At 45.8% G+C, this 24705-nt stretch overlaps 3 protein-coding genes across 4 annotated transcripts in view; 2 read left to right on the forward strand and 1 right to left on the reverse strand.

Moving 5' to 3' along the window:
* Window positions 1–24705, forward strand: part of USP45 (ubiquitin specific peptidase 45) — a 224715-nt gene that overhangs the window by 50950 nt on the left and 149060 nt on the right. The gene's annotated exons all lie outside the window — the stretch shown is intronic.
* CCNC (cyclin C) overlaps window positions 1–24705 on the forward strand; it is a 116897-nt gene that overhangs the window by 50944 nt on the left and 41248 nt on the right. The window lies entirely within an intron of this gene.
* Window positions 3783–12213, reverse strand: PRDM13 (PR/SET domain 13). The gene is made up of 4 exons (XM_012738807.2): window positions 11855–12213; window positions 10185–10316; window positions 9745–9865; window positions 3783–6296 (listed from the first exon to the last, which is right to left on the reverse strand). Exons 1-4 carry the CDS (start codon window positions 12149–12151, stop codon window positions 4567–4569), a joined length of 2280 nt encoding a protein of 759 aa, XP_012594261.2. The 5' UTR covers window positions 12152–12213; the 3' UTR covers window positions 3783–4566.

A 24705-nucleotide genomic window follows, 5' to 3' on the forward strand; every position in this document is an offset into this window, starting at 1 on the left:
CTGTCGTATTACAACAACGGTCACCTAATTTGAATTAAACTACAGTCGCAGATGACAGAAGCTCTCCTTTCATCTTTTGTGGGAAGGTCACCCAGCCCTGAGCGAGCGCCACGCTCCTTCTGGAACTAAACACGTTGGCCCCGCCGTCTGTTGAGTCCTCCCTTCACAACTCACACCTGGGTGGCCAAGGGTCACGCCTGACCTCCCGACGGGCGCCAGCACCTCTGCCCCTGCCTTTGGAGAAGCGGCAGATGGCGAGGGCGCACAGCGCTGGTGCCACAGCTCCCGCCACAGCGGGCAGGCACTGAAACTAGGGCTGAAAGTCTCGGCCTCCGGATGGGAGCCGCCGGTCTCTCGCTCCTCCAGGACTTCCTGGACTGTACACCTAAATGCGACGAGACTCCCACACCTCTGCCCCAACCCAGAAGCAGGAAATCCCTGATGCCAGGGAGAAAAAGCTGTGAGCCGAGAGAGCGACGCACGCTCACCCCTGCCTGGCTGCCGCCGCTGGCCGGGGGTTCCGGCGAGGTGGCGCCTGCCCAGACCTTCGCGCGCGGCCAGCTCGCCACCAGTAGCAACCCGGGCTCCGCGGGATGAGCCAATGGGAGCGCTCAGAGTAATGAGGCTCAACCAATCACCGCCCTCTCGGCTCTAGAGCCCTACCTCCAGCACCACCACTGCTTCTCCAACTCCGCCGAACTGCAGTACTAACCTCGCGTCCTTCACTCAAGAGTCTAGGTAGACTGTAAACAGACTTTACGCAGAGTAGAGTCGTGCGGAATTGCAGCTCTTGCTGGATTCCTTCTTCTCTGCTCCACTGTAGAAGGGAGAGATGCACGCACGTTCACCTCTGCTGAATGCCTTTGCTTAAGCTCTTCCCTTACTGCCCAGCCAAGCATTTCAAAAATTAGTGAAAACAAACGAAAATGGCATTCTTCTTCCCATGCAACTGACCGATATGGAACATCTGAACCGACGTCTAAGTTTAAAATGGAAAGATGTCCTGATAAGGGATGTGAAGAAGTTTCTCCTTAGCAAAACTGTATAAAGCCTTCATTTACTGAAATTGGTGCCAGTTGGGGGGCTAGAAGTGAACCAAGAGGAGAATGTCCTGTGAAAAGATGCTAATGCCTGTTAAAGGGCATCAACCCTCATCTTCTTAGGTTGATGTCTTCGAAGTGAAAACACAAAGGATTACTAGCGTTATTTTCATATCTTTTGAGAGTTTACTGTGCATTAGGTGTGATTCTAAGCTGTTGACCTGTTAACTCATTTAATATTCACAACTACCTTATTACTTATTTCACCCTGTTTTACAAATGAAGCAATTGAGAGACTGACCCAAGATGCCAAGCTAGTAAGTCACGGAGGACAGAGTGGAACCCAGGTCTGTCTGACGTATTTAGGTTAGCAAAGTTTAATGCCCAAATTAACGAAGTGCAAAGAATCTAGAGTCTTTCACTTCTAAACGACATGAATACTCCTTCTATCGTTTCTTTTTAAATCTTTTGGTACAAAATATTCAGTCCCAGAAACTCCCAGTGGCTTTAGCATGACCCTCAAAGTTAGTTGTGGTCACCAAGATAAGAATGATTGAGGGGGGGAGGGGGAAAGGGGAAGGGATAGGAGACTGAAAAAAGTAATCTGAGAAACACTAATTCAACTGAGCCATCTAAAATAAGCAACATTATTGTTCCGAGTTGTATATCAGCGAACTGATTTTGCCATTAAAATAAACAATGGCATCAATTATGTATGATAGTATGCACATACATGAATAAATATATGGGTTAGCTGAGGCAACCTGTGGAGAATTAACACATGACCTGTAATTAGTAGACTTTTAAATCTTTGTTCAATTTTCATTTTTTATTGAAATCTATTCTAATAACCTCTAATGATATCACTTTACAAAGGGAGACACAAAAGGTTGGGTTGTTTTAAATCTTTATCAACTCTACATGTATATCTTTTGACCAAACTATTTTTAGGAACAGTGTCTCTCTCCAGGCTGGAGTGCAGTGGCTATTCACAGGTGTGATCACAGCTCATTGCAGCCTGGAACTCCTGGGCTCAAGTGAGCCTCCTGCCTCACCAAGTAGCCCAGACTATAGGCGCCAGCCAAAGCACTCAGCTTATCTTTAATGTATTTCTATTATCTTTATGAGCTATTTTCACACAAAACAACAAGAATTATAGGACTTAGTACTGAGCCAGGAAATGAGAAAAGGGAGTAATACTTTAATAGCTGATATAACTTTTTTTATGTTTCAAATCTGAGCAGTCTTTCTCATTTTCCTTGAGGATGTGCTCTGATTACAGAAAAGTTTTCCAATATTCCTCTACAGTGGTAGGTTGGTTTCAAGCAATAATTGGTTGAAAGGGCAGGTCCATAATACTAAGTAGGTGGTAAGAAGTCTGGGCTCCTGGAGCCCAGGTTTAGCAGGCAGATGTCTGAGTTCACTTCCTGTTCTGTGTGACTGAGCCATCCCTGAACCTGGTAGAGCAAGCCCCCAGTCCTCCTCCGTAGAGAAGAACTGCAACTAGCATAAGAATCTGGTACAGATTAGGCCCTCAATAAATGGCAGTATCTTTGTCACCATATTTACATGTTAATCCACACATATTTTTTTCCTCTTTGGGCTTTCTTTTACAAAACAAAACATTTTTTGGTCAGATAACACTAAAAATCTATAATCCCTAACGTAAGTTTTCTCATAGAAGAAAATCTTTGCAGACCACCAAGAGAAATCAGATGCCCTCCCCTACTCACGCTGCCTGCTGTGATGTGCCAGAGAAAGTTCCTGTCATCCACCAGGCAACTGAGACAGTGTTCCCAATAGGGAGACAAGGTGGAGACTTGAAAAGCATTCAGAAGTCAGTAAATAAAGGGCATTTTTAACTGAGTTCAATCATCATTGTCACATCCACACCCTTGGGTGACCTACCAGAATCTTCCAACCAACCTCTGAGAAAGGTGCTGCAGACCTGGGCTCTTAGGATGCCTGCTCTTCACTGAGGGGTTTACTGATCCTTCACTTCTTATGGTGAAATCCACCCCAGAGTGTGTATGGGGAAGGGAACAGATGCTTTCCAATTTTAGCCCATGAAATTATATTCCATACTATAGCCTTCCATTAGCTTCCATTAATTGTTTTTAACAAGTAGATACAGTCATTGCTTCTAATTTTGCTGTTCTAATTAGGGGCCTCCCAGTGACCTTGAAGAGTATGTTTTCCCTCCTGTAAAATGGGACCAATACTGACAAGCAGGAGATCGTTGGAAGTACACGGAAGAAACTTATGAGTCAGGCAAATAGATCAGCACCTCCAACAAAATAGATCCTCCTTTACTATTTGTTGAATGAATATTAAAATGTATGAATCATAAAAGGAATTATGCAAGTTTCCTTTTTTGTTTCCCAAGGAAAGTCTGTCAAAATGGAACACAACAAGAAATAAAGAATAATTCTACAGTTGCATAATTTTTTTGACAAAGGATAATATGTGGGGGTTTTTTCTTGAAGGTCATTAGCTTCTTTCAATAAATGTGAAAGCACTTAGCATGATCAACAATGGTTTAAGAAAACAATTGTTTTGCCTGCTATTTGGGAACCTGTGAAATGCGCATATTGAAAATGTTATATTTCCCTGTTACAACACTGCTTAAAATTATTTTATGAATAGTCAAAGTATTCAAGTGTCCTGTGACTTATTTTAAAGTCTCCTCAAAAATTGCTTTCAAATTAAACTACATCTGCTAAAATCGCTAAGTGAACAAACTCTCGTTTGTATCTTTATTTTTCTTAAAGATTGCACAATCTGGAACCAAGACCAAAATACTGTATCCACTGTACACCATTCATTATAAAACAACATACACCACATTTGTATTCTACCAAATAGAATATTTTCTTTAAAATTATATATTGCGTGCTCTTAGATTCATGCTTTAGATATTTTACATTTATCATTATTCTCTTATAAATAATTGCAAATTGAACAATTTGTACACCTGCTACCACTACATGTTCAATGAGGCAAGGCATAGTCTTTCACATGAGAACAGATAAAATGGAAACACGTGTATGGATGTCACATCTAACGAACTGCGACTACTGTTTTGCCTATGCAATGAAATGCTAATGTAAAATACACACAAAACGTCGTTTCAAAAGGCACAATTTCCTGCACAGAAAAGTACAATTTCAAAATACGTGGCAGTTAAAGTCCGCGCCCTCGAGGGCGTTTGCATTAATGTGATCCTAAACCCCAATAGCAGACCGCCTGTGCAATTCAGGGTGAGCCTATTCAACGAGTCCAGAGGCCTGAGGTTGGGGGAGACTGGCCGCCCTCTGGCTGCCCAGGTGGTCGGACTTCTTTAAGCCACCTCTGGACTTTTGCTTTGAGTTTCAGCGCTGGACCTGGGGCCTCTCTCTGCTCCAAGTCTGGCGCCGTCCCCCAAATAAAAACGATTTTGTCAACCGAGTCCCACTTCTCGCCAGCAGGAGGTTCTCTTTTCCCAGAACAGACGCCCCCTCCCCCAGCCTCTTCCCTAGAAGACTCGTTAGGAGTCGCGCTCGCCGCCGCCCCCGGCCTCGGGGTCGCTCTGGTCATCCGTGAAGCAGACGTCCACGTCACTGTCTTCGCTCTTGGGATCCCCCGGCTCCGGGGGATAGCCGGGCTCGGCACCTGAGCCGTCGCCCGCCTTGGCAAGCAAACTCTGGCCGGGGTGGCGGGACTTGACGTGGCGCTCCAGGTCCCGGCGGCGCACAAGCACCTTGCCACAGAACTCGCAGCGGTAGGGCGTGTTGCCCTCGGCGTGCAGCCGGATATGCTTGTTGAGATTGCTGGGGTCGCCGAAGGGCCGCAGGCACACTTTGCACTTGAGTGGCTTGTAGCCTGTGTGCGTCCGCATGTGGATCTTGAGCCCGTACTTGCGTGAGTACAGCTTGCCGCAGTAGAGGCACAGGTGGCCGGTCTTGGGCTTGCCTGCGCCGCCGCCCCCGCTGCCACCGCCCCCAGCGCCGCCCGCCGCCACTACAGCCGGTGGAAGCGTCCCGGAGTCCAGGCGGCCGCGACCTTTCCCGGCCGCCATCTCAGACAGCTGCTGAGTGTGCATGGCGATCTCTCGGTCGATGCTGGCCAGGGAGCCCAGCTCGGCGGGGCTTAGGGCGGCCGCCGCGGGCCCGCTGAAGTAGGAGATAGACTCCGGATACTTCAGCAGCCCGCCAAAGTGCAGTTTGAGCGGGTAATAAGCGGCAGTGGCTGGTGAGCCGTAGAGCAGCTCCCCGTTATAGACGGTAAAGGCCGGCATGACGGCGGGCAGGTGGCTGCACTCACCACCCGGGAAGGCCTTGAGCCCGCCCGCGTCGAGGGGCGGTAGAGCGCAGCGCTCAATGGGCAGCCCGGGCGCCGGGGGCAGCTGCGCGTAACGCGCTCCCGGCAGCGCGGCGGCGGCGGGCGGGGCGCGCTCCACGTGCTTGAAGGCGGACGCCTCTTCCGGGGGGACCGGGAGCAAAGGGAAGCCGCGCAGGGCCCCGGAGCAGGGCAGGCCAGACGGAGGCGGCGGCGGCGGCGGGTCCCCCACGAGCAAGCACTTGGGATGGTGGTGGTGGTGCGAGTGGTGGTGATGATGGTGGCCCGCGCCGCCCGCCGCCGGGTTCTCCCCGCTCCCCGGGCGCCCGCCTGCCCGGCCCCCGCCCAGCAACCTGCCTAAGGCTAGGCCAGCCCCATGCTTGCCGCCGCTCTCCTCCCGGTAGGAGTCGCCATGCGCCGCCACCGCTGCCCTGGCCAAGCCGGCGGGCTTGAAAGCAGAGCGCACGCCGGGGTAGAAGGCGAGGCCACTGCCCCCAGCTGGGGAGCTGCCCACGATGCCGACAAAGTGGCTATGTCCTCGGGCGGCCCCGCTCATGTCTAGGGCACGATCCAGCTGCTCCTTGCCCTTCTTGGGCGGCCCCCACTTGCCTGGGGGCGGTGAGGTGGCCAAGGGCGCAGAGGAGAACTCGCGCTTGATGCTCTCCCGCGCTCCGCAGGCCTGAGGGGGTGGTGGGCCCTGTGGGTGGGGTCGCAAAGCGCCTGTCTGGGAGGGCGCTGCGAAGTCAGGCGCCGACGGTTTAGGGGAGAGGCCGAGGCCATCCGCCGCCGGGGCAGCGCCTTGGCGAGCCGCGTGCTCATGGTGCAGGAAGGCGCCGCCCCCACCGCCGCTGAGCACGCAGTGGAAACGCAGGTGTGCCTTAAGGCTGTTAGGGTATCTAAATGTCCTCCAGCAGTACCAGCAAATGTAGCGCTCCTCCCCTGCACGAGAAAGAGAGGAAAAGCGACCCGGTGAGAGGCAAAAAAGAGAGACAGAAAGCGCCAGCGCACCCAAGGCAAAGCGTAGGTTTTGACTAGCGGTATGGAGAGAGGGCAAATAAGTAAGTTCGGCAGCCCCGCTGTATCAAGCTAGAAAAGCCCCAAATGGCCAGCCCTTGTCACTGTCTCCATCCTCTGGAACTACCCAGAGGCCAAGGGGAGTGACCTGGCCTTTCCAACGAAGACTTCCTCTGGGACATCCGAGCAAAATCTTCGTTGGAAGGGCACTGCTCCTGCAGGCTGGCCTGGGAAGAGCAAAGAGCAGCTGTTGCTTTAAATCAAGTGTTGAGGCTGTGCTGTGCCTGGGCCCATCTGTTGGCGTTTGCAGAATAGGTGGCGTATGTCAAGGAGTTTGGATAAACTGAACAAAGGCCAATCTAATGGTCGTGAGTGCCTCATTACCAGGCGAGACAATATCCTGTATGTATGGACCATATGTAATCATTCCTTTTCATCGAACAATGTCTTTTGTGTCCATTACCCACCCTTTCCACCCCCTCCCAGCCTTAAACACTTTGCCTGAGGTTTTCCTGGAGCGTGACCAACTGAAGGACCACATAGGGACTATAATTCGCTATTCTTCAAAATTATTTGTATCTTTATTTCCTCTTTAACCCCATTTAATTTGATGGGAGAAAAGAAAAATATCCTATGTCCTGATGATAATATTCTAAGAAGGATGATGTTGCATTGTCTTGTCAGTTCCACTTGGTAAGTTAATTAACTCCTAGATAGCTGTACAGACACAAGCTTAGTAAAGTCCTTGGAGAAGATACATTTGTTTGTTTTATCACATGACTATATATAAGTGATATAGGTACTCAGCTTTTAACAGGTGCAGAATTCTCTACCAGGCACAATATACATGTTTGATGTCAAATTTTTTTGTGTGTTTAATATTATTAGCATTACTTGTTTTTAATCTTGCCAGTCTGTGAACACAATCAAGAGACACATGTATGAGACAGATTCCAATCACATGTTAGAAATTAATCTCCACTCAGAAGGGTCAGGTTACTTCTGTCAAGAGAAGGGTGATCTTGCAATTGGGTTTCTTTTAAAATGTGGTTGGCTGATAACACTGACAATAAAGAAGTTAGTTGATCCACAAGGAAGTATTCAAAGTATGTCAGTCTCATAAAATTTAACGGGAAAGTTAAATTCTCCCTCCTTATGTAGAAGCAGCTCAAACTTCTAAAACATTACTGCAGAAATAACAATGGGAAAATATTTCAGATCTTCTTCCCTTCATGTATATTAACTTCTGGCTTTGTGTAAAGCAAGTGGTCTCCCCCATAGCAATGATGAAAACTCAAGTGAGAAGCAGTTTATTCCAGTTGAGGCCAAAGGAGAGCAGAAATTAAAAAAAGGGAGAGGAAGTTTTGCCTAAGAGACCCTATTCTAATTGTTTGTAGAAGATTTGGATAAAACTATTTCAATATTCCTGCTACCTTGTATTGAATATTCATGTAAAATAAATCTTAAGAGTTAAAGAATAGACCTTTCCTGTCCTCTTGGGGAGGTATGTTGATTTAATATCTTAAATAATCCCCCTTCTTCTAAATTTAGAATCTCCCTCTCTCCTCACCCCTGTATAAAGAGGGAGATTTCTTTTTAGGAGCCTGCCCCAGACTCAGCTCAAGGCAAGGCCAAGTAAGCTTTGTTCTTAAAACAAAAGGGCAGTATTTTCCTTATACTTACTATGAATTAAAACCAAGTTAAGTTAGCCAGTACTGGAAGAATAGCAGCTATCCCTACTTATTTCTTCCTCTTTCCAAGATGTAAGCAAAATATGTTTTCTGATTCAATATGTACCCTTTCCAGTTTATCCTGACCAACTAACATTCTGTCTAGACTCTGAGATCCAAATCATGCCAAGAGTATCAAACACACTTCATAAGTGATCTTGCTTCCTTTCCTTCATGTAGCCCAAAGGTGGTTAGGATTTCAAACAGCAATATCCAAGCTGGAGCAGTCAGGTTTCAAAATAGCCTATGCTTTCCCCAAAAGGAAAATGGTGTTTAGTTTTACTTCTGTTACCATATGATGTTCACAAGCTCAATTGGCTCAATTAGTTTCAAAAGGAAAACATAAGGGCCACTACTCAAACAAGTTGTTTTTGTACTATTTGGGAATGCCTAACTAAGGAAGGGTGTTCTCTGTAGAAGTGGCTAGCCCCTAAAGGCCAGTGGCCCTCCAAATTGTTCTATTCTGGCAGATTTGAGAGTTCTCCACTATGGAGCTTTTATCATGCTTCTCTCTTACTGGAAGAAATTGACAAAAGAATTTAATATAATGTGATGCAAGGAACAAATTATTTTAGGATAATTTTAATTAATACTGTACATACAAATCTACACACAAAACTAATAAAATTAATTTACAGAGAACAGTGATACTTGAAGTGAGTCATCATTCTGAACAACCTTCATCCTATCTTATTCATGAAGTGTTTCCTAATTCTCATATTTGTATTAACTTCTCTAAACCTATTTCTAAAGGGATAAGATTGAGCAGGCAATTCAGGAAGAGAGCATGTTAAAATATTTCACAGCATTCATTTTGTTGACTTTAAATAATAAATGTGTCTTTAGGCGAAATTAGACAAACTATTGGCAAGGAAAAGGGCCACAGAAGGGAAGCCACGAAAATCGACTCTCAAGACCTTAACCTTAACTATTCTAGCACCTCCCAGACTTCTTTCCACAGGAAGTGTCCTTCAGTGTTCTAGGGAAGGTTTTAAAATGTTTTTCTCTTTAATTCCTGCACCTTCATTTGCATAAATCCGCTTTTGGCTTTAGAAGGGATCAAATAAATCTGAGAAGAAACTGGGATACATCCCAGATTCAATTTAAGTAGGGAGGGGGAAATGAATAAATACTATTTAAATAGAAGGGCCTCAGTACCTGCCAACTCACCAGCTGTAAGTACCGTAATGCTTCTAAAATGCTGTAGAAATACATTGCTCTCCTCAAAAACCAGTGGGGGAAAAAAAGCCCTTCTACGTTGTTAAAGCATTCCAGATTTGAGCTATACTCTCTGGAACTTATGATGTAATTACTGTAACGATGATTTAAAGCCCCTTTATTGATTCTCAATTGTGTAAATAATTGTCTCTTTGAGTATGCAGTAAGAAAGGATGACCCCACGAAGTTAATAAAGACTGGTTCATAAATTATGAGCCAGTTTATTACTATCCTTGTTGTTACCATTTACTGTAGATTTTAAGAAGGTAGTGGTGATGTCGCCTCTCTGCCTACATAGGGAGCGTGAATTCAGGTTTACATAGCTCCAGAGAAAGGCCCTCCAGGTCTGGGGACTCGCCTCAAGACTGAAGGAGAGCTGGACTCTTGCCCACCCACGCTGGCCCAGGGCCCCTTTCAGGCGGTACCTTTCTCGTCATGCGTCGGAGTCGCTGTTGTGGGGATGTCGAACCACTGAGCCAAGGAGTTAGAATACCACACAGTCAGCTCCTCCCCTGGCTGGACGTCTCGCAACGCTCGGTAGAAGATCTGGGAGGAAAGGAATAGGGCAGCTCTGTCATTTCCCAGGTAATTCGTCAAAAAGCAACTGAGAAGAAAGGTTCAGATCCCGGCGCTGATGCTGTGTGACCCTGGAAACACTACTGGATATCTCTGATCCTCACTGCCCACATCCTTCAAACGGAGAACAGTAGTATCTACCGTATAAGATTGTTGGTACGTTTAAATGAGACTTGTAGCTAAAGCGCTTTGCTCTTAATATTGTTGGCCCCTCGGGAACGGTTAGTGGAGATGGCTTTGGGAGTGGGGGCGTGGGAGATAGGGATGTGAGAAGAGAAGCCCGCAGTACCTGTCCTCCGGGTAAGTCTGCAATAGCTTCCAGAGTCTGTTCCTGGGGGTTCCTGGCTGCCCGGATTAACCCTATCCACTCCAGAGGGGAGCCCCCCGACTCGTCCACCAGCTCCCCTCTCACCATGCGCACCTGCAACACAAGCACTGGTCGTTCGCCGCCGCACCATGGCCAAGACCACAACCCAGAGAGAAAGTTTATCCTCTACCCCACCCGACAAAATGGTTGTTTTCGCTTTGGCCAGACTGCTATGGGCTGCTGGGAGGAGGATAATTCCTTAGGACCGTTGCTTGTGGGGAGGGAGAAAGAGGAGAGACTGGCTACCATAACAGTACCCTCCTCCCCACTTCCCACCTTGGCAACCTGTAGGGTGAGGATATTCTCCCTGCGCGCCTAGAGGCATCTTGCACCAAGAAGTCCCCCACCCCTACTCCAGCTCTTCCACTTGCGGTTCTGAGAGCAATCCTAACACCAGGGTAGAGACGTTTCCAAGTCAGTCCCAAAGCGCCCACCCCCAATGTTTCAAGCCTCCCTGTTCATGCTGCACGGCACTTAGGTGCAGGGAGACTTGCATGGCGAGACTTGCATCGAAAGTCTCCGAACAAAGCGCACGCAGGGAAAAGCTTGCCCGCAGATGGCCGGCCATTTAAAAGCAATTAAAGCTCGTTTAAAGAGCAAGGCGTCGTGCGCAGCAAACCTGGCTTTAGACGTGGTGGGGAAAAGGGTTGATTTCAAGGGGAACAAGATGCGGATCCCGCTGGCTATGCACGGGAGCTATTTCTTAGAAGAAAGCTCTAGGCAGCGGCAAGCTAAAGCCAAGGTCCTCCCTTCTACACCAGACTCCTGACTTCATTTTCTGGTTGCTGTCTGCAGACCTGTGGCTGCCGGGATGCCCTCAAAGCGGGCGGGAGCCTTTAAATCTTCTCTCTGGTCAGGAGTCGCGACCCTGTTTGGGGTTAGGGAGTCAGAGCTGGTGGGTTGGCCCTGGTGCCCGCCGGTTGGGGCTCTGGAATCTTAGAGCCCTGCTGCAGGCGCTCTGACCCGTTGCCCCAGGCGGTGGACACTCTTCGCCTTCAGAGCCCGTATGAGAGCCACCACCTTGCTGACCGTCTCTCTATTTACCCCAAACCCACAAACAGACATTGGCGGGAGAAAAAAATTCGGGGAGGTTCTAGAAACTGAGAACATCCCCAAAATTATTTTTTCAGAGGAAATGGAATTAAATTATTTTAAAGCAAATTTAAGCCCCACATTAACATATTGAAGGAAAAAGGGGAAGAAAAGTGTTCGACGCTCTGCACTCCCAGAGAGAGGGTGCGTTTGCAGAAAAAGCCGCAGACCCCAGGTAAGGGTCGCGGGGAGACTCCAGCGCCTTGAGGAGACCTCGGAGCGCGGGGAAACAGCAAGTTCCGAATGGTCCCAGCACATAGAGAATCCAGTGCACCCCACCTGGTGACTGTCCCCTCTCAGCCACGTCCTACCCCTTCAGCCGGGCCCTTGTCCAGCTCTCAGTTAATTAGACTTGCTAGAAATAATCGGAGCCCTCTTCTACCCGGCAGAATTAGCAGGTACCCAATCACTCCCTTCCTGCACTTTCCCTCTCTACCCCTTTCCCTGATCGGGGCAAAGGGAGGCAACCGACAGGGGGCGGAGGTCAGAATAGCCAATACCTTTTTCTTGGGCCCAGGCTCCCTGCGGTCTGACAGGTACTTGCCCAGCTTGAAGGTGCCAGGCACCGGCCCTAGGCGCAAGCCGGCAGGGATGCAGCAGTCCGCACTCACGCTGGTGGCCGCAGCGCGGGCTGTTCCGTGCATTGTTGCTGCCGCCGCAAGGCAGGCGCCGGATGCTCCGGGTCCTCCACCCGGCGCGAGTGACAGAGCCCGAGCTACAGAGCCCGAGCCTCGCGCGAGCCAAGGAGCCGCGCCCCGACGTGCGTCCTCCGCCTGCGGAGTGACGCGGGCAGGCATGTACTGCGCCTTTTCAATCGGGGCGGGCGCCTTTTGGCACCGCGAGCGCGAGGGCGCCGAGTTTGGTGAGAGAGTTGCGCTGCGAAGCAGCTGCAGAGTCCCACCCGAGAGGGTCACATGGAGTGGTTCCCTCAGCCCCCTGCATAATCGAGGCCTCTGAATGGCTAGCACACAATGGTCCAGGCGACCTTCCCATTCCTAAAAATCCAATTTGTCAAGGGCGAAGAAAAGGCGCTGGTGAATCAAAGGTCCGGCGGGACCATTAATCCTCAGCATGGGGTATTGTCCCTGAGACAGTTACGATATTTTAAGTGACAAATCCACTGTATAATTTATCCATAAATTTTACTTCCTTTTATTGTTCGCGGACAAACCAGTTTTGGGAAATAAGTGACTACTTTAAGTCTACTTGGCTGATTCCTTTGAGCCTTGGTCTACTTCAAAGATTTTTAATTCTCTCCCCTTGGCTTTATTGTAAAGGAGATTAAACAAAGAGATGGGGACTGTTTGGAGGACTTGTTAACTTCTATTGATTTCTGGCGTGTGCCATACAGAAATTAGGCAGGTACTTGATGGGAAAACACCAGAAAATACCTACAGTTTTTAAATAACGACCATATTACCATTTCAGGGGATTGGGTTCAGGCCAGTCGGCTATTTAGAACCGCTTTGATGGTCACCTATGTCCCATTTTGCCTCTAAATGTGAAGCCTCCGGACCAATTTGAGAAGGCGAAGTGAACTGTGCATCACTTTTCTTGGGCTCACCCCGGACTCTAGCTTGCTCTGGAGAGTGGGAAGCGGCTGTAGAGCCAAAGGCTTCGCAGGGGATCCCGCATCCGGGATAGTGCCCAGCGGTTGAAGAGCAAGAAATTCTGCGGGCAAGTTATTAATCACGTCCCAACCCATCAGCTCAAGCCCTGATTTGCTTTTAAGTTTGAAACGGGGAGGAGGGCCTTGGACTAACTTCCCCAGAACCAACAAACTGGACTTTTCTATTAAAAAAAAAAAAAACCAGAACCACCACAATCTGTCCAAGGTTGCCAAGAAGGAGGACAAGGTGAGCATTTGGGATAACCCTTGCTTGTACCTATTTTGTGAACTAATAGGACAGGTACTTTGGAATTAAACTAGAGTGTTCCCTGTTTTCTTTTAGAGGAGCCTCCTATTAGTGTGAGGACATTTATTTTCATAAAATCGTAGTCAAGAAATCAAGTTCATGACATACTTGCAACTGTTCTGTCATCACCTGCAATGCCCTGCTAAGTCAACACCTTAAATCCCATGCAACCAGCATATGAGCCCCACGAAGTTCTTCCCAGAGAGACCTGAGTGTGTTTATTTCCAGCCTGGTGTCAGAGGCCCAACCACTGCACAAAAGGGCAGAGGACCCTGAGCAGCACGCTAGCTGGCTTCTCCACCTGGCTTTGCCCCAGGAATGTGCGATTCTCCACCCACAAGCCAGAGCGATTCTAGTTAACAAGGGCAGCAGGATGCAGGGTGGCGACACCAGCAACTCCCTAACTCAGCTGTTTGTCTGACAAGAGCGCCCTCAAAGAAGCTTCATGTGGTGCCCCTCACTTGAAACCTGCTTGCCACACTGGACAAGGCCAAAAGACTCCTGGTCAGTCAGTCTGTGCTCTGCCACTCAAGACTCTGGGAAGCTTAAATGAATGACCTGGAAGCCTCAGTCTCTTAGTCTGTAAAATGGGAATGATGGTTGCAAACAGACACTTGAATCCTTCTACACGGTTCACCGGGGTTTGTTGCCAAGGTCATTAGCAACCTGTAGAGTGAATGCATTCTGGAAGCTCCAAAACTCGTTTTGTTTGTATAATGAGAGAATCCAGACGAGGTCAAGGGTCTCAAGTCTAAGAAACTCAAGTGAGACCATGTGGGGGCACGCGGATGGCCAGCCTCGGTGCCAAATCCAGGGCCTGTGTAAATATGGCTGGCAGGGCAGAAAAGAGCCACTTTGGGACCACACTGTGTGGCCCCTCTGGCTGTGCAGCTAGGCAGTGCCCAGGCCACTCTCTGAGGGAGCTACCACTGATTTTTCCTCTTAACCCTCCAATTACCCCTCTGCAGGCTTCGAAGGCTGCTCTCCACAGACAGAAGGGAGCCTTTGATCCCGGGGCCCATGAATGGCAAAAGCCGAGGGAGGGAAGGAGGAGAGGAAGCCGCTCCGAAGAGTCGAGGGCAATAAATTTAAGCCATGAACATGTCCCTCTAACCTCTGGCCTGGCGACTCCGGGATGACACCCAGCTTAAATTACCAGCACTGTGAGCGGGAAGGGGCGAACGCGGGGCCTGGGTTCGGGGCGCCTCCCTGGCCCTCCTTAATGAGTGAAAAAGCGTGAACGACACGCGAACAATTTTATCAATAGGACCATGTAAAGGCCGACTGTGAGGAAAGTTATTTATTAATATAGCCAATTGTGGCTGGTTCCCAGCCCCACGAGAAGAAAGAGACTGCGCCAGAGGCATTCACACCAGCTCGCCGAGTTTTATTCTGTCCTGTGGCTCGGAGTTGAAGTTCCCCAAGTGAAATAAATTGTCCACAAAGGAGGAAAGGAACACATTTTCTTTTATTTTTCCTCCCCTAAAAAGCAAGGGTGAAACCAATCTAATGTGCCCAGTGGAGCAAGATGGGCCGTGAAAGGCTGGGTGTTAAAAGTAAAAGCGGGCTGTGCAGCAAATGGGATGGAAAATTAAATGAAATTAAATAGCTTGAACGGCCGTATTGTCCCTTATTAAAAAGACACATTAATTACATGGTCTCAGCCTTATTCAAAGACAATGTTGAGACTCAATCAAAACATTCCACTCAGCTTTTTTTTTTATCGACTTAAAATGGGCGTCCAGAGGCCCCGTTAAAGCGAAATCCCTCCTACACCGAGGTGCGGGGAAAGGCGGTTTGGGGGCGGTCCGGCTGCCTGCCCACCACCGCACCGCGCGGGCCGCTCCCGCCCGGGTAACAGGTGAGGCCTGGATGTTCCAGAGCAGCCGCCGGCCGCATTGGCGGGCTAAGTCCCACCAGCGCGCCGCTTTCCGCCCCGGCTGCGCCAGGAGAGGGCGGCCCCCAGCCCCGTGCTCCGTCTCGGCCGGGCGCCGAGCTAGGAATGATGCGGCCGCCTAGCACGTGTGACCCGACTGGGCTCCGCCTAGAGGAAAAGAGACCCCAGAGGACTTTGGGGCTGACTTGAGTGGCTCCTTCCAGAACATGCTTCTCGGGGGCTGCCGGATTCCGCCGCGCAAAGGCTCTGGCTTTGGTCCCCAGGGGGACTGGCTTAGTTGCTCTGTGGGGCCCTCAGTCTGGGGGACCCCGGGGTCTGGGAGTCCCTAAACACCCCTCCGTCCCCAGGTGGCGCGGGGTCACGAACCTGGGGATAGAGGGAGTGGCGCGAGGTCAGAGACTAGAGGCGAGGCCGACCGGGAGGCAGAGGCCTGCAGATCCCGCTTTCGGTAGCCGAATTTTGGCCTGAGGTGGCCTGGGCCGTACCCCGAGGGTGTCCGCGCCGGCCCGGCCAGCGGGTCAAAGCGGACCAGCTGCGCGGCCCCCGAGGCGCGGGTGGGACATTAAGGCCGGATCTGAATAGGGAGGCGGCGACCGGCTCTGGGAACGCCACCAGATGACACGCCGGCGAAGGGGCCATTTCCCCCTTAATTGCGTGGCCGGTGGGTGCGCGGCGGCCGGGAGGCTCCAGTCTCGCAGCCAGGACGCAGCCAGGACGCCGCTGGTGGGTTTTGTGGTGCCTTTTTTGTTGTTTTTTAAGTCCTCCATTGGAAACGGCTCAATAAAAGTATTCAGAATCCCTCTCAAGTTGCCTTTTAACCGGAGTTCCCCAACTTATTTCTTGGTTCTTTCGGTTGACATGGTGCAAAGAAAAGTCAGGCGAGCGTGTTGCTGAATTGCAATGTCTCGGGGCACCTCCACATTCAGCGCTTCTCTGCCGGCCGCTGCCGAATGAGCCCGCACTCAATTCGATTTTCCTTGCTGTTGGACACATTTAGGAGCGCCTCTATTTGTGAAGTTCATTTCTAGGCAAATGTATTCAAGAGCTGATGGGAATGAATAGGACCGTGTGTCAGCCGCCCCTAATTGGGATTAAAGCACTTAGGAGCATATGCAGAGAGTGACAGAAATTCTCAGGTTGCTTTGTGTTCAGACTTCCACCCGCTCGGACACTCCTCCTCCAAGGGAGATTTATAAAGATTGCAGGGAGAAACTGAGGAAAGAAAAAGCGAAACGGAAAACAACCGGGCTAATGGCTCACTCACATGGGCCTGTGGTTTAGCAAGTGGTGGTGACAGCTTCTGAGAAAAGATGCTGGGGAATAATTGAGTGCGGGCGGGGGAGCAGGTCTGAACTCTTTAATCAGAAAGGCGGAGAGTTAAAAGGCGAAATAAAGATGTTCTTGAGATTCCCAGACGTTTTTTCTTTCTTTCTTTCTTTCTTTTCTTTTCTTTTCTTTTTTCCCTTTCCTTGGAGAGTTTGGCTTTATTTCTTTTTATATCTGTCTCCCCAACCCCACCCCAAAAGCATACCCTCTCCTAGAGCAATAACTTAAGAACAATTTGGTACTTTAATGGGGGGAGTCACAAGAGAAATACAAATATCTTTTTTGCATGTTAAAAATTTCACACCCAAATTAAGCAATGATAATATTTCCTGATGTGTGACTGTGTGTATAAAATATACACATACTATGCTGCAAAGCTAGTAATAAGTATTCATTATACTTTCAGATCATATATGTAAATGTATAGTCTGCTGGTGGGTTTCTGGACTGAAGGTGACAAGGCCTTTTAAAAGCTGAAAATTATCATGGACCTGAGGCTGGGACCGTTGTCTAAGCAAAAAACAGTGACAGCCTCTGGTAGCCCCTGAGGAGCAGAGAAGCCAGAAAAGACAAATGAATATTGAACAAAAAGAATGAAGGGGAGAGCAGATACTTCTGAAATTATCTGGATTTCCTTGTGTGTTTCTTAGTGTGTTTAAATCCACATGGAAAAAGGTTCCCTTGAGGGGTAAGAGACTCTGGGTGTCTGAGCTTGGGATAGGAGGGAGACTTCTCACTATATCCCTTTTGGTATCATTTTGGATTTGGTACATAAGAATGTATTTCCAAATAAAAGTTGTTCTTGAGATTTAAAAACGTTGTTTTTTTTTATTTTTTTATTTTTTATTTGTTTTTTTTTTTGAGACAGAGTCTCACTTTGTTGCACAGGCTAGAGTGAGTGCCGTGGCGTCAGCCTAGCTCACAGCAACCTCAAACTCCTGGGCTCAAGCGATCCTCCTGCCTCAGCCTCCCGAGTAGCTGGGACTACAGGCATGCGCCACCATGCCCGGCTAATTTTATATATATATATATATTAGTTGGCCAATTAATTTCTTTCTATTTATAGTAGAGACGGGGTCTTGCTCTTGCTCAGGCTGGTTTCGAACTCCTGACCTCGAGCAATCCGCCCTCCTCGGCCTCCCAGAGTGCTAGGATTACAGGCTTGAGCCACCGCGCCCGGCCTAAAAACGTTTTTAAATCCACACAGGGGTAAGGGGAAACAAGGGAGAAAATAAAAGGATGGTGATGTAGGAATCTGAAGAAGGGATAATAGCCAGTAACTTTTATTTATTTATTTATTTATTTATTTATTTATTTATTTATTTATTTATTTATTTATTTATTTATAGACAGAGTTTCACTTTGTTGCCCAGGCTAGAGTGAGTGCCGTGGCGTCAGCGTAGCTGGGACTACAGGCATGTGCCACCATGCCTGGCTAATTTTTTCTATATATATTAGTTGGTCAATTAATTTCTTTCTATTTATAGTAGAGACGGGTCTCACTCTTACTCAGGCTGGTTTCGAACTCCCAACCTTGAGCAATCCTCCCGCCTCGGCCTCCCAGAGTGCTAGGATTACAGGCGTGAGCCACCTGGCCCCGCCTAGCGAGTAACTTTTGTAATGAATTCTTACTGAAAGTTAGGCTCCCAAACTCACTCTAGGGACACCGGTTGACAACACAGGATCCAGGATTACCCACACCCACCCCTAACTCTGGCTTAGCCATAATGGGAAGCTGTGTTTTTCTACTACAAAGGGGATTCTGGACAGAAGGGATGACCATGTGACAGGGGGACAAGCCCCAACAGTGGTGAGCCATGGGTGGATCATTTTCTCTTTCAGTTCCTCAACAGACCTTAAAACCTCCTTTCTTTCTAAAGCTGGCTCACCTCATGAAAAAAGAAACTGTGAATCTGTGTTCAGAAGGTACAGGATTTTCCTTTAACCCAAAATCCAGTTTTAAGCTTTGCAAAGTGGTGCATAATAGGAGGAAGCTACCTGGAACATAGCTTTATAGCTCCTGAGTTAACCTGTGAGTGAAGGAAGTTCAAGTGATCATTATGATAGCAATAGAAACAAAACAAGAAAAAGTTCCAGCTTATGTCAGAATTAAGAACCAAATTTAAGTTCATAACTGACATCTCCACATAACAATTAGTACATTCACTGATAGGATCTTGTGTACTTCCCTAATGTCATGGCTAATTATGTGTTTGAAACAATGCTATTACCCGTGTTACTCATGCTCATGTTATTCATACACATGAGCAAACAATGATACATTTTAGTTTCCTGAAAGCATGTTTGAATTTTAATTATCTTTCATTTTACTCTGGGGATTCACATTCAGAGAACCTTTCAGGTACATGCATAATCACAACCTAAAACTTAGGTAAGGTTACAAAAAATGAATTTTATGTAGGTACACATATTTTTTCCTTTAAAAACAGCTTTATTGAGATATAATTTACATGCCATACAATTCACACATTTAAAGTGTATAATTCAATTTTTTTTTAGTATATTCACAGGGTTACACAACCATCAACACAAACTAATTTTAGAACAATTTTGGCTGGGCGTAGTGGCTCACACCTGTAATCCTAGGACTCTGGGAGGCTGAGGCGGGTGGATTGTTCGAGGTCAGGAGTTTGAAACCAGCCTGAGCAAGACCCCGTCTCTACTAAAAATAGAAAGAAATTAATTGACCAACTAAAAATATATATACAAAAAATTAGCCGGGCATGGTGACACATGCCTGTAGTCCTAGCTACTCAGGAGGCTGAGGCAGTAGGATCACTTCAGCCCAGGAGTTTGAGGTTGCTGTGAGCTAGGCTGATGCCATGCCACTCACTCTAGCCTGGGCAACAAAGTGAGACTCTGTCTCAAAAAAATAAAAATAAAAATAAAGAACATTTTCATCCCCTTCCCTCAAAGAAAATCCATACACAGTAGCTATCACTCCCAATTAATCCTCAACCTCCTGAGTTCTGGAAATTTCATATAAATGGAATCATACAGTCTTTTATGACTGGATTATTTCAGTTAGCATAATGTTTTCAAGGTCCATCCACATTGTAGCATGTACCAGATTTCATTCCTTTTTATGGATGACTAATATTCATTGTAGAAATACATCACATTTTATTTATCTATCCATTCATCAGTTAATAGGCTTTGAGTCCTTTTCACTTCTTTGCTATTATGAATAATGCTGTTTTGAATGTTTGTATACATGTTTTTGTGTATATATATTTTCCTTCCTTTTGGCTATATACCTAGGAGTGGAATTGATGAATCATATGATAACTCTATGTTTAATTCTTTTAAGAACTGTCAAACAGCCTTCCAGAGCAGTTGCACAATTCTTCACTCCCACCAACAGTGTATGAGGGTTCCAGTTTCTTCACATCCTCACCAACACTTCTTATTATCTGTCTTTTTAATCATAGCCATCCTAGTAGGGATGAAGTGGTATCTTGTTGTAGTTTTGATTTGCATTTTTCTAATGACTAAATGACTAATGCTCAAGCACCCTTTCATGTGCTTCTTCCCATTCCTATATCTTCTTTGGATAAATGTCTATTCAAATCCATTGCCCATATTCTAACTTATTAATTTATTGAGCACACATATATCTTTTCATAACTTTTTAAATGCCCAACACACAATAGGCTATTAGGTTTAACTACCATGACAACATTATGATGTAGAATTTATCTATCTTTTACCAATGAGAAAAGTTCAGAGAGGCTAAGCAACTTGTTAAGGTCACACAATAAATAATAGAGACAGAATTTCTCCCACATCTTTCTCAGGGTAAAGCCCAGGCCATTTATACTTGATCACACTGCATTCAGGAGGTTTAATTTACTTCATGTATCTATACTTCTCTATGATCATTAAGTTATCACAACATGTCCTAGTAGTTGAGAGCATGGGCTCTAGTGTCAAACTGCTTAGATTAATACCCTGCTTCTGGCACTTAGCCACATGAACTTGAGCAAGGGCAACTTTCCTATTCTCCAGTTTCTTCATCTGATTCATATGAATAAACAGACTTACTTCACAAATGCTAAGCATAGCACTCAGGACATAGGATATACTCAGAAATGTTATTGATTGATATTTTTATAATGATACTTACACTTAACATTTATTGAGCCCTATGATAAGGTCCTATACTATTAGGCTGGGAAATGTATATATGATAAATAGAAAAGAACTTCTGACACTAGAGGCCACTTGGCCAGTCACAAAAGATATAGTCATGCATAGCTCAGGGCAGCAAATAATTGATGAGAAGAAGCCTCTCTTATAGATACATTCTACCTACTAAATGAAGAAAGACTTTCAGAATTCAAATACCATTGTTTTCCAACCCTTAGCCAAATAATGGATCTAGGCAGTGATAATCAATGATGGTCACAAAAAGCAACACAACTACATGTTATGTGCCTCTGAATGGAATATGAGACAAAGCCTATTAAATTGTCTTGCCAAAACAAGCAAGTAAGCAAACAAATAGAATCAAACCTGAATCTGATTGTTCTGATAATAGGAAATAGGACAGATGAACTTGATAAACAAATCCATGAGATTCAATCAGCAAAAACAAAGCAAAACAGAAGAATAGACTGGGGACCCTCTACTGGACAAATGGCCTGTTTTTATTTCTAACAAATAAGTTGCAAGGGGAAAAAGAAAAGGGAAGGGGAATCAATAGATTTAAAGAGACTTAAAGTATGTAATAGTTTAAAAATATGTCCATAGATTCTTTAACAATTCTCACCTCAAAAGTTGAAATTTTGAGTGTGCAAGATTTAATGACTTGCTAGTAACCAAGAGAATACTGCAGAACTGAAAGTGTGTGATTTTTAAGACTAGGCCATTGCAGATTACTCCTTGATTTCTCTAGAACACTGACTAGATATTTAATGATACCAGAAATTAATGTTGATTTTAAGTGGAATAATTGTAGTATGGTTATATTGTTTTAAATCCTCATTTTTCAGACACACACTGAAATATTTATAGATGAAATATGATGTCTGGGATTTGCTTCAAATAATTCTAAGGGCAGTGGGTACAGGTATAGATCAGGATTTTTCAACCTTAGTACTATTGACATTTTGGACTGGATAATTCTTTGCTGTAAGGGCTGTTCTGTCATTATATGATATTTAGCAACCTCCTTGTCCCTACCCACTAGATGCCAGTAATATCTCTCCCCTACTGTGATGCTAGGTATTGCCAAATGTCCCCAGAGAACAAAATCACCCTTGTTTGAGAACTATTAGATATGGATGAAACAAAATTGGCCGTAAGTTGATAATTGTCAAGTTAGAGTGATGAGCATATGGGGGTTCATTACAATATTCTCTCTATTTTTGTATGTGTTGAAACATTTTCAAAATAAAATGTTATTTTAAAATGAGATTTTTTTTAAAAGTCCAATAGGGGAGAGGGGATATGGGGCTGCTAGTGGTTTGCTTGTTATAAATATTGCGTTGAAACCTGAGAGAAAAGAAACAAGCAAGTTGTTTTGGTTCTGTGATCTTTTCAGAATCTAAAGCAGAGATGAGCCAGAGAGAATGTGCTGAGTTTCAGCACATACAATTTAAATGGCTGTGTGGAAACTTCACAGCTACAGTGGTACCCTGAGAGGCCTAAGAAACCCACAGGCAGTGTCCAAAGCCTTCACAATAAAAAATGCTAATCCTGTGGCATTGAATAAAACTCTCCTCAATTGAAATAGGAACACTAAATGTGGTCTGCACCTAAGCCAATTATAAATGGCCTAAATTCATTTTATTAGTGCAAATATCTTCCCTGTTAAAAGATCAGTGAAGTTATTCTATAATCATCTTTGACCTTTGAGTCTTGAAGTTATGTTGGGAAGTGGGGGGAGAAGAGTTTTAGATATTATCACTGAGTTTATGGTTACTATGCCCCTAGTTTGATGTCCCAAGACATGCCTGGATCAGTGAGGGTTATTAGGTACTGTTATGGGTTGAATTGTGTCCCCCAAAATTCATATGTTAAAGTCTTAACCACCAGTACCTCAGAATGTAACCTTTTTTGGAAATAGGGTCTTTCTAAAGGTAGTCAAGACAAAATGAAGTTATTATAGTGGGCCCTAATCCAATATAACTGGTATCCTCATAAAAAGAGGAAATTTGCACAGACATGCATACAGAGAGACTGTCATGTGAGCATAAAGACAGCCATCTACAAGCCCAAGGAGAGAGGCCTGGAACAGATCCCTTCCTCACAGCCCTCAGAAGGGAGCAACCCTGTCAAAACCTTGACTTTGGACTTCTGGCCTTCAGAAACCTGTGAAGCAAATTTCTGTTATTAAAGCCATCCAGTTTGTGGCACTTTGTTATGGCAGCCCTGGCAAATAAATAGAGGTACAAACATCAAAAACCTTCTGTGAATGGCTGAAAAAGAAAAGAATATTAAGTGGTCCTGATTCTATGTAAATGCAAGAAATACTGGCTTGAAAACTACTCCCCCAGGAAAACTGCCCAAATTAAACCACATGATGGCTCCACTGGAGACACCTCTCCCACTGAATAGCACACAGACCCTACAAGATTGTAGATTGCACTACCATCTCTGAGCATGGACCTCTGTCATTGCTGCCTCTGGAAGTTTGGTATCTCTGCTGCTGCCCTCACAAAAAGGGATTCCACATATGCATTTGCTTTTTTACTTTACTTACTTCCAAATCAAAGTCCTGGGTGGTAGTGTCTGATTTAGAGCCCAAGCCATACTGCAATGTCCTAGATGCAAAAAAGAAGGCTGGGAAAATGAGCTTCAGATTTAGATATAGGCAAAGGATGGAGCCAGAAGGTAGGATATTCCCAGTTGTAGTTGAAAGGTTTTCATAAGCATGATGCAATTTCACTACATTGTCTTAGTCACTGTGGCAGAGTCTTCTATTAGTATATTTACTCTAAGCATCCATTCTCCCATCTTCTAACAGAAGCCTGATTACATTACATTACTCCTGGTTACATTGCTATATGAACCAAAGAGTGTGCATCCCAGATTCTTTATAGCTAGGGGTGGCTATGTAAGTTCTCATCAATATGCTATAAGAAGTGGATGTGAGACTAAGGAGCCATCTCAACTCCCTTTTGCCTTTCCTCATGTCTGAAATGCAGACATGATTTCTGGGGCTGTACAACCCATCTTGGGCCATAAAATGACAATGTGAAGGAAGCCATATGCTGAGGATGGCCAAACAAAAACATAGCAGGAAGCAGGATCACAGAGGACTTGATGGAACGACAACACCAACACTGGATTACCTGTGTCTGGACTTCTTTTATGTGAAAATAAACCTTAGTGTCTAAACCACCACTTGGGTGGGTGAGGGGGGAATCTCATTACTCACAGCTTACAGCAGTTCCTGGGTGGTACTACTAACAAATGGAAGATGTTGGTTTGCTTCCTTTGGAACTTCTGCTCGGAGATGGCAGTGCAATCTATAACCTCGTAGGGTCTGTGTGCTATTCAGTGGGTGAGGTGTTGATATTTTAGATTTCCTTGTAATTTGTATCCATTTTTATATTTGAGAGGTTTGTACAAATAAATAAACCTTTAAAATGGAGCTATGATTGATTTTATTTTACCAAAAATATTTGGAGAATGAAAACAAATGTTTAAGTTATTATTAAAATAGGCACCATTCTCTTGAAAACTGGTATTTGATTTTTAAAAATAAAGATATCCTTTGAATCCAATACATCACTGCTGTGCATTTAGGAATCTGTGGTCTTAGTTGTTTTATTTTGCTATAACAAAATACCACAGACTGGGTAATTTGTAAAGAAAGGAAATTTATTTCCTACAGTTCTGGAGGCTCAAAAGTCCAAGAGTATGGAACTGGCATCTGGCAAAGGCCTTATAGCTGTGTCATCATGTGGCAGAAGGTGGAGAGAAGGCAACGTAGAGAAGGCAAGAGTACTCATGAGAGAGCAAGAAAGAAAAGGAAGGCAGAACTCGCTTTTATAACAAGCCCACTCTCATGATAACAATAACAACATGGTGATAGCCTTCATGGTGTATCGCCTCTTGTTAGGCCCTACCTGCCAAAACTGTTGCACTGGGGTTTAAGTTTCCAACACACAAATTTTGGGAAACACAGTCAAAACAATAGCATGGTTTCTGGTCTAAATTCTAGACATTGTAAATTAACTCT

Source organism: Microcebus murinus, chromosome 5, assembly GCF_040939455.1.
Source record: "Microcebus murinus isolate Inina chromosome 5, M.murinus_Inina_mat1.0, whole genome shotgun sequence".
Classification (NCBI taxonomy): Eukaryota; Metazoa; Chordata; class Mammalia; order Primates; family Cheirogaleidae; genus Microcebus; species Microcebus murinus.